General features: G+C 38.3%; 1 protein-coding gene across 3 annotated transcripts; it reads right to left on the bottom strand.

Moving 5' to 3' along the window:
• Positions 1-956: 956 nt before the first annotated feature.
• On the bottom strand, positions 957-7098 carry LOC149842735 (calcium-transporting ATPase, endoplasmic reticulum-type-like). 3 transcript variants are annotated; one of them, XM_089999391.1, is made up of 9 exons: positions 6935-7098; positions 4825-6205; positions 4561-4666; positions 4290-4411; positions 3183-3461; positions 2662-3045; positions 2167-2276; positions 1861-2089; positions 957-1648 (listed from the first exon to the last, which is right to left on the bottom strand). In XM_089999391.1, the coding sequence occupies exons 2-9, from the start codon at positions 6184-6186 to the stop codon at positions 1088-1090; spliced, it is 3153 nt and encodes a 1050-aa protein (XP_089855517.1). In that variant the 5' UTR covers positions 6187-6205; positions 6935-7098; the 3' UTR covers positions 957-1087. The 3 variants fall into 3 exon arrangements, with proteins under 3 accessions (XP_089855517.1, XP_089855518.1, XP_089855519.1); XM_089999392.1 differs by having other exon boundaries at positions 4825-6202; positions 6935-7072; XM_089999393.1 differs by lacking the exon at positions 6935-7098 and adding an exon at positions 6534-6650 and having other exon boundaries at positions 4825-6202.
• Positions 7099-10268: the final 3170 nt, after the last annotated feature.

The raw sequence follows: 10268 nt of genomic DNA, 5'->3' as shown, positions 1-10268 counted from the left end.
CAACGCAACTATCAGCACTTCCTTCGGTCGCCCAACTGCTCATGTGCAGCAGAAGATGTTGGTTTCTGAACATGAAAAAGAAGCTACACGGTTACTCCCTCCCATGACCTCCTCACCATCAGTAGTAGCCATCAGAAGGATATCTTCTTCTGTTCATCAGAAGGATTTGGGGTTTGAGAGAGAGAGAGAGGACGAGAACATTGGCACGTAGAGAAAAGGGCAACGACACGAGAGGTGGAGGGTGCAAGGGGATCAAGAGAGAGAGAGAGAGAGAGAGAGAGAGAGAGACCAGCCAATGTGCAGCCGGTGATGCGGGGTTTTTCCTTTGGATATGAGTGAGGCCAGCCAATGTGCGGCCTGTGATGTGAGTTTTTTTTCCCTTAGAGAGAGAGAGAAAGAGAGAGAGAGAGAGAGAGAGAGAGAGAGAGAGAGAGGGCTGGCCATTGATCGAGTTATTGTACCATCAACTGCCCAAGAACTCTGGGTGGAATAGGATGGATGATGAAAGTTGGTTCAATCCCAGCCAAGCATTAGAATCATAAGATAAAGTCCATCCAGCACTTTTCTACCACCATCTGAATAATAAAAGCAAGCAAGTAGCATACCTCTCATCCCATCTCTTTTTCCATTCCAACTTCTGAAGGCATTTCATTGGCTAGATAACCATCAACAAGAACATAAATATTTCTGTGCACCAGTTTGAATGTAAACTCGAAAATTGCTCCTCCCTTCATCAGGCAAGCTCAGAATAGTGCACATAGTGGATAATAGCTTTCACTTTTTTTCTTGATATTTATCAACGGGAAAACCCAGTTCAGGTGGTAGGGTCAGAGACATTAACACTCTACCGTATGACCCAAACCCAAGCGGTTAAAACCCCTTGACTTACCCCCTTTGCCCACCAGGGAGACTTCACTTTCAAGAAGAAAACTTGATTTCACATATACATCAAAATATGAGATTATTTTAATGTACTTTTTCCTCTTATGAGAATCAAAGGCCACACATCTTTCTTTCAATATGAAAATGCTGGTTTCTTTTCCAAAAGAATGTGTAAAAAAACAAATTGAACCCATATTGAAGGGGACTATACAGATTTATGCTTGGGCTTTGTTAGCTTTCTTCTTCTTCCGATAAATTTCAGGACTTCATCAATCAGCACCACTGGAGCCGAAACCAGGAGCACCAAACACCACTCGTTCAAGCTCAAAGGCACTATCCCAAACACGTCTGTGAAGAATGGAACGTACAATATCAGGAAATGCAGGCCAAATGACACGGACATTGCCACCAACAGCCAAGGATTAACCCATGGAGGCATGGTAATTAAGCTGTTCTCTTCAGACAATGCATTAAGTGAATTGAACATCTCGATAGCAACCAACACAGAGAGTGAGAGAGTCATTGCTTTCACTTTTCCAGTGGTGAAGTAGTCGCAAGGATCAGAGAAAGACACTATTTTCCCACCAGCTGAGAACGACATAGCCGAAAAATTTGTCCAAGTATGGCACTCACCCCACGAGCGCAGCTGAGAGAGGGTGACAAGGGTGTGGCCATCCTGAGAAAGATCAATACCCATAAAGGAGCCATGAGTGTACCACAAGATGAAGATCCCAACCGTCGCAATGCCCACGTATAAACCAATCACCTGTAATGCAAGATAAGTTTGTACAATCCATCATCTCCCATAAGAAGCAACTATGACAGAAGCAGAAAATGTTCATACCAAGCAAGAGAGAGAGAGAGAGAAAGAGAGAGAGAGAGCTCCCTTTTCCTAAGGGAAAACAAGATAACTATGATATGTTTCTGGAATTTAAATAAAATTTCTAAAGTATGTTTATGATACTTAAAGAGCTTTACCATATATCTGAAAAGAAGCCAAGAATTTATAAGCGGATCATTATTCTTGCGAGGCGGCTTTTTCATAATGTCTACATCTTGAGGATTAAACCCGAGCGCTGTCGCAGGTGGGCCATCGGTAACGAGATTGACCCAAAGGAGCTGAACTGGAATCAAACATTCTGGTATGCCCAATGCAGCAGTTAAAAAGATGGATATGACCTCTCCTATATTGGATGATATCATGTACCTGCACCAAGTCCAAGCAATATGAAAGATATTCTGAAGTTCATTAGAATTGATTGAAAGAATTGTTGATGAATATACCTAATGAAGGATTTCATGTTATTATAGATAGAACGGCCTTCAGCCACAGCTGAAACAATTGTGCTGAAGTTGTCATCTGCTAAAACCATGTCCGATGCTTCCTTAGCAACCTGAAAGGAATAAAGAAGAGACCCAATCATGATAGCTCGTACTATACTACTATGCACTCTTCTAAATTTGGTAAGTTCGAAGAATGTAGTGTAAAACTGGTTTCGGCCATTGTGGTTGAAGCCACAAGTATGGAATGGAAAAACATACAAGAGAATGCAAAGGAGCAGGAAGTTAAAAATAGAACCAGCAAAGAAACAGAAAACAATAAAAAGAAGTCCTTGAACAATGAAAATGAATTAAAAATGGGAAACATCGAAACAGGAAACTCATTCAAAAGTATCGATTCTGAAAGCAGTATATTGTAAAGCAAACATGACGGTTGAAAACATAACCGTTTGGAGTTTGGACTACAATAATTATCATGAAGTGCAAGGACTTAGTTACCTCTGTTCCAGTGAGACCCATGGCAATTCCAATGTCTGCTAGCTTTAAAGCTGGTGCATCATTCACTCCATCACCAGTCATTGCAACAATCTCACCAGCATCCTTTAGCATGCGCACAATATCTTGCTTGTGTTTTGGCTCTGCGCGGGAGAAAACCAGTCCACCTGGTCCAGATAGGATATCTCTTTGCTGGCTTGAGGAAAAGCCCATGAACTCTTTACCCGTAAAACTTTTTCTTCTGAGGTCTTCTCTATTTGAAAAGAGACTAATTTCCTGGCATATAGCTTCTGCTGTTGATTTATTATCACCTGTGATCACCATCACCTTGATGCCAGCTTTTCTGCAGTCTTCAATTGCTCTGTGAACTTCATCACGAGGAGGATCCTGTCACAAAGACATTAAGATCTATAAAGGACAGTATAGCTAATAATACTACTAGCCAAGTTCACACATCACAAATCATCAACCAGATGAAGAGAATGAAGCTTATAGACTGAATGATCTTTAACATAAATACTCACTCTCAATCCAACCACACCAACAAAAACTAGATTACTCTCAATTGCAGAGTAGTTTGCTGGATCGAGCAATTTCTTATGAGAAGGATGATTATCTGCATGGTACTCAGCAAACTCCCCCAGGTCGTCTTTGAATGCCATTCCCAAGCAACGCAAACCCTTTGAACTCATCTCAAGGAGCTTCAACAATAATAGCTGCCTACATGTTTCATCCAGTGGAATGATTGATTGGTCAGCAAGCTGCACATGAGAACTCCGTTCCAGTACATTCTCTACTGCACCCTGGAGGAGGAATCTGTACATTAGTCTCCGCTTATACATCATCTGATCCACAATACTACACCTTCAAGCATGTAGTCATGAAAGCCATAAAACTTTTCCACAATGTCTCACATGAATTTGAAAAACCCTTTTATGGAAATCAAGTGTTCGGTGCATTTCTAATGCAGTGTGGATCCAGATACAAACTTATATGGACACACCAATTTCCAAATGCAAGGCACCAAGATGGGATTGAAGAAACTTTTAAGGGCAAGAGAATATAATGACTTGTTAGTATCCATTACTTTGTATTTAATAATGAAAGCCATGCAATATCACAACATATTATGAGCTAGATCACCCTAGCATTACTCGTATAATAACTTGGCTTCATTTGGCACAATGTAGTGTCACAATTCATAGAGTGCCAACTATTTATGGTCTTGATTGGATGCACATCTCTTGGTTGAATTTGGGCTGCTACAATATTAAAACATGAATGGAAGTTTTATCCTCTTGCATGAATTTTTATATGCACTAGTTCATAGAAAAATTCACAGCTAAAATTATCTCTAGGCACTGAGGTGTCATATCATTCCATTGCATTCTTCCCATGCTTATCAAGACAAATGCACAATATTCTTGTTTCAAAACTTCAAGTCTAGGTACAATTATGTGTCTATCCATCTCTCACAGATTGGTACCCAGTGGATATTAAAAACTGATTCTTTAGGGATCAAAAATCAACAACACTGGGCAGCATCTTCAATTATCCGAATTTATTTTTAAGAATTGCAACTCAAATGACAACATACAAAACAGTAAAGTCAAGTAACTGGAGAAGAGTACCTTTACAAGGAGACGATTACGACCAGTTGGCTCTCGAACAATGACACCCATAGACTTTCGAACTCGATCAAACTCCAATGTGGCAATCCTCTTTGATCTTTTGTTCCACCATTCACAACAGCCTTTAAAGAAGAAAAGATAAATGCCATTATAGTTGATGAAACAGATGAACAAGGTAAATGAATATTTCTGATAAAGCAAACTAACATATGCAGTGCATAATCAGTCACTATCAAGTGTTATACCGTCCATATGGGACAGTTTAGCCCACCTAATTTAACAGTAGTCCGGTCGATGGAATAGTCTGCAGCAAGTTGTGCATCTCGAATTCTATTCTTCGCCTTGACATCGGGGACCCCCATTTTCTCAACCAGAACCTTCGGAAGAAGTAACCAATAGATTGTTAATTTTGATATTTGTACAAAATGAAAAAAGAAAATCATTGTTATTGCTGATAGAAATGGCATGAAGGAGACTTATAAGTAACCCCAATTCACATTTAAGAGATTAAAATGATGGAAAACAAGAGACAGACCTTGAGTGCTGCTTCAGTAGGCATTCCAGTGGCACGGAATAAATGACCATTGCAAGAAATACCTGAGTCATTGCAAACTGCACAAATCTCAGCTAACGCCTGCAGATTGCTATCCATATTGTAGTAACTCCAATCAACAATCCCGCCATCCTTTGGATTATATGTCGTGCCTTCAACTTTAAAGGTCCGCGATGTATTTGCCTTCCCGCCCAAAGTGAAAAATTCTGTCACTGACATCTGATTTGTGGTAAGTGTGCCAGTCTTATCAGAACAAATAACAGTTGTACATCCTAAAGTTTCCACGCTAGGAAGCTTCCGAACAATTGCATTCTTTTGTGCCATTTTTCGGGTACCCAGGGCTAAACAAGTGGTAATAACAGCAGGAAGCCCTTCGGGTATGGCAGCAACAGCAAGGGCAACAGCTATCTTAAAATAATATGTGCACCTCTCAAATGAGAACTGAAAATTTGTTGGCCATCCATCAACAATGTCATACTTGAGAAAATATTTGTAGTTGATGACCCACACAAGGAGGCAAATAAAACCAATAGCCACAGTCAGTTTCTCGCCAAACTCATCCAACTTCCTTTTTAGAGGTGTATCATTTTCCTCCAATGAAGCTTCATGGATTTGGGTCTGTATCTTTCCTATTTCAGTCTGCATACCAGTGCTCACAACAATGCAGATACACCTCCCATTTACAACCATTGTTCCAGAGAAAATCATGCATTCCTTAGCTTGCAATTCACAATCATCCAAAAACAGGGGAGTTGTACTTTTGAGAACAGGCATACACTCTCCGGTGAGGGAGCTCTGTTCCACCCTCAAAGTAGAAGTTTTAAGTTCTGCTACTCTCATATCAGCAGGAGCTTTGTCTCCAACCCTCAACTCAACAATATCACCAAGAACGAGTTCCCGTGCAGGTAAATCTGGAACAAGATATCCATCTCTAAAAACTTTAGTATGTTCACATTGCATATCTTTGAGTGCTTCCAATGCTTTTTCAGCATTGCTCTCTTGCCAGACCCCAACAATTGCATTGAGGATGAGAATCAATAGAATCACAAGGGGTTCAACATAGGCTGTGAACCCTGTCTCTCCAGACTCTTCCCCATGAAAGTAGGCCAGAACAAAAGATATCAAAGCCGCCACCAGCAGGATCTTCACCAACATGTCATCGAACTGTTCCAACACCAACCGCCACAATGATTTTCCGGTTTCCTTCTCGAGCTCATTCCAACCATATCGCTCACGCCGTTTCTCCACTTCATAGCTACTCAGTCCCTTGTCCAATTTCACATTATACTCTTTCAGGCACTGTTCCACAGACCAAGACCATGCTGGAAATGGCTTCTCCTCCATTCTACTTCAATCCCAACTACTAAAAATAAAAATTACAACAGAAAAGACAATAAGAGATCTAAAGAAACTCCCCACTAAAGTTTTTTAGTATAAGCACAAAATCTACAGAATAATGCATAATATACATAATTGGGTTGCAATTATTAAATGAAAAATCAAGCTTAACAAATAATTGTATTCGAAACTGCATAATCCAACGAAGAACTAACAAACGCAGTCTATTAACTATAACCAACAAGTTTAAACGCTACCCACTGCTCGATGTGGAAAACTTTCACAAAGCAGTAACATGCAAAGGCAACAGAAACCAAATTTCAAAAAAGAAAAAAAAAGAGTTAGAGTCCTACCCAAAACGCATTCAAAATCTCAAATTATTGGGGAAAATAAACAAAAAAACCACCATGCACATCAATAAATTTCCATTCAAAAAACTTGGATTTCTTAGAAGAAACATCGAGCCAAGTACAAGCCAGAAGGAAATCTGAACACCCAAATACAGAGCAGAACTTGAAGAACAACAAATAAGTAAAAACCATAAAAAAAAGAGAAAAAACAAAGCAAACCATCGCAAAACCCCAAGTAAACGAAGAACGAAGCGAGAAACCCCAGAAATCTTATAGAAGCAAAAATAAAGGAAAGGGGGGCAAAGAATGCGAAAAGCAAAAGGCGAGAAAACGGATTCCTGGAAAAGAAAAAGCGGGAACCGAGAGATAAACGCGAAAGCCCGATACAAAAGATGGAGATTTACCGTGCTAGGATGAAGGAACGAAGAACGAGGCTAACTTGAAGAGAAAGCAAAGACAGGATTCCTAGTTCCAGAAAGCTCCTGCTTACTTCTGAATGAAGAGAAGACGTTGGTGTCTTAAATATCGCCACCCGCTCTCTCTCTCTCTCTCTCTCTCTCTCTCTCTCTCTCTCTCTCTATATATATATATATATATATATATATATATATATATATATATATATATATATATATCACCACTCTCTCTCTCTCGTTGGTGTGTTAATAACTTAATATCACCTCTCTCTCTCTCTCTCTCTCGGTTGCTTCCTGGCTTCTTCCCTTACTGAGTTTGGCCAACCAAACACGTCAGACGCCAAAATTCTATGTATAAAAAAAGTGGGTCTTTGAATTCTTGGTCATACTGATAACTGATATTTTTTTTGAAGACCAGCTGGGGTTAAGCAGACTCCTACCAGTTATACAACAATACCATTGGGATTCGAACTTGCAACGTCCCACAATAGCTGTTTCTACCAGACAAGGGGAGGCCCCGTTAGTCTAATCTAGTGAGCCCCAAATTGTCCCACCTTTGTTTGTCCCCTTGGTTTTGAATTTGTCACAAGACTGCCCAAGTTTTAAACCTTTTTGCAGAGATTCACTATTTTGCTAATTGCCTAGGTCCATATTTAATCATGTGGTTCATGGTACGGGTTGAACCCATTTAACGGGTATATTCGACCCACCGGACACGTTTGCAATGCCATGAGATTCTTGAATTTTCTCGGCAAATCAAATGAGAAAGTGCAAGTTGTGATTTGTGATTCTCCCTTGAGAATGCTGCTGCTTGAATCCTCTGAAAGCTTATCATAAACTTGTGACCAACAATCACAGTTTTTGGATTATCAGCTGTCATTGCTAGTTCCATCTGTGACCAAAATAAAGGTTAATTTAGTTTGATTTGATAGACACATCCAATTGTGCAAGGATGCAAATGGGGCATTTTTTTTTGTTAAGTCTAGCTAAACCTAGACTCAAATAACATTTATGAGGACCGGTTAGAGAGATGGGTTTACATTCAATAGTGTTGGTCTTCAGTGGGTATTGACCCAGATCCACATCTGAAACTAAGTGCCCCAAAACCACCAATCTGGAAGAATTTATTGGACCAGCTAGTAGGTCAGGACAGCCCTGTATTGGTAGGGAAACTGAGTCCACCATGACATCCAAAATTTCCATTTTTAGGCTCTTTAGTGTAAAAAAGAACTAGCACATATTAACATCCATATGAGTTCCAACTAAGGGTTCCTTGCCCACGGGGGTAGCAAATGATATCCCTTTTAAAGATTAATTGCAGTTATTATTATTTATTAACCAGTCTTGGGTTAGTATTAAGATCTATTTTTCTACCCTTCAACAATTAGAACATACTCTTGCTCCTACATGCCAACTTGGGTTTGCAAGGCTTATGAATTAGATGAGTTTTGGTTGGATATTTTTCTTTCTTCAATTTATTTATTTATTTTTATTTATCTTTAAAATGTATTAATATTTGAATCATCATCACCCTCATGCCATAACAAATTGGTTGAGTTTATAAAAGTGAGCATGAAGTTTGAAAGGAGAAAAAAAGTGATTGATAAAAGTTTAGATGCATTTTTGAAAATTTTCAAGATATAAGCCAAATTTTTAATTATGATGGGAGCTTAGTTGCCAATTTAGAAATTACCCTAAATCCAATTATGGCAGCAATGAAAAACTAACAATCTCAAAAAAAAAAAAAAACTCTAAAAAAAAAATGTGTAGGAAGGAAAAGAAGGGGTCATTGCAATTTACAAGAAACTTTACCCAACAACCAAAAAGATCTCAGACAATTCCACAACCATGAAATCAAACATCATCATTTATGCACTTCCTGTATTATCAGAAAAAGGAGCTGGACTTCTCGAGATGGACGGCGACTAAAATCCATTAAAAATGGATGCAGTACCATGCTTTTAATCTCGAGATGTGCAGCAAATCTCTCCTTAAAACTGGAAATAATGGGGACTTATACTTTTGGCAAGCTTGAGGCATTTGTTAAATAATTTCATATAATTATAAAAGGAAAAAGTACTGATGGCAATACAGAATGAACATAATACAGGCACGTTCTTACTATTTTTAGAGAGAATTTATATCATCATGAAATACTACCATCATGTTGAAAGACAATTAGCTACTAATGATTTGAACACCATTCCTCTAGTGACTGAATCATAGGATTTTGCTCTCCGTGTCTCATTTAGTATTTTTTTTTAAAAATCAATAAAGGAAAAAAATCCATCACCGGCCTCTTATTGGCTGGCATCCCGTTGGTAAAAACCCTTGAGGTCCTCTATGCAGGACTGGAGAAGAAGACCTGAGTCCAAAAAAAAAGGTCCATCTGGATTCATTTTGGTTATTTGGAATTCTTGTATTTATTTAATTTGAATCTTAGTTTAGGACCTTGTTTTAAATTTTAATTTATATTGAATCTATATCTGATCCGTATTGATTCTTGAGTCATGTTTGGATTATGGTTTCAAATTGGATTTATCTTAGATCCATATTAAGATTAGGGTTTTCCTCTTTTCATTATAAATATACATTGTAGAGAGACTGAAAAGAGATACATGAATTATGAGTGTATTTTGTGATTTTCTTTTAATTTTTTGTTAATTTTCTTATTTTCACAGTTTCCTAGTTTTGTAGCTATGCTAGGGTCCAAATTAAATAAAAAGAAAACAAATAACCAAAATGGATCCAATTGGACATTTTCTTTTAAGCTGACTTCTTCGCTCCTGCATCATCCTTTCTGCCCACCGGGAGTATATTCGATATTGCGGTAAGAGATGTGCCAGCCATACGTTTCAGATCATTTAGAAGTTAGAAACAGTTAAGTAATTAGTTGTACTTTAAATGTTTTTTTCAAGATATATATTTGCTACAACCCTTAGTCTGTATAATTGATTTGAGATCTGATCATTCTAGTTGTTTTGACTATAGTTACTGGAAGCTTCTTGCTACATGTGGAAACTCATTTTTTTGAATTTGGAAGCAAATGACTTCTCACTTCCTAAGAGGAGGAGAAACTTTGGGAAACCTCTTCTAAAATATGAGAATTTTGGTTATCTTTAGAGGGAAGCCCGCTTCTTCTTTGCTTCCCAAATCATTTTTTTTTTGCTTCTTTAAAGTTTCTCTCTTGTTCTTACTCACTTTCCCTTCAACTCCTACGTTTTCCATATTAGAAAATTTTATAAAGCCATTGTCGCAATCTCAAGAAGGAAGAACACTCTTTAATGTAAATTGAGAAACTTTAGATAAAGGAACTAAGTCA

The sequence above is a fragment of the Nuphar pumila genome, chromosome 3 (genome assembly GCF_984573655.1).
Source record: "Nuphar pumila chromosome 3, dmNupPumi1.hap1.1, whole genome shotgun sequence".
NCBI lineage: Eukaryota > Viridiplantae > Streptophyta > Magnoliopsida > Nymphaeales > Nymphaeaceae > Nuphar > Nuphar pumila.
Note: the sequence above shows the minus strand (reverse complement) of the source record. Positions and strands in the feature narration are given on the sequence as shown.

Coding starts and splice junctions, on each gene's coding strand:
- LOC149842735 (XM_089999391.1), bottom strand. CDS start 6,186: ATGGAGGAGAAGCCATTTCCAGCATGGTCTTGGTCTGTGGAACAGTGC. Junction 4,667..4,824: donor CTACTGAAGCAGCACTCAAG/GTCTGTCTCTTG, acceptor CTTCTTCCGAAG/GTTCTGGTTGAGAAAATGGG. Junction 1,649..1,860: donor GGCTTCTTTTCAGATATATG/GTAAAGCTCTTT, acceptor CTTGCATTACAG/GTGATTGGTTTATACGTGGG.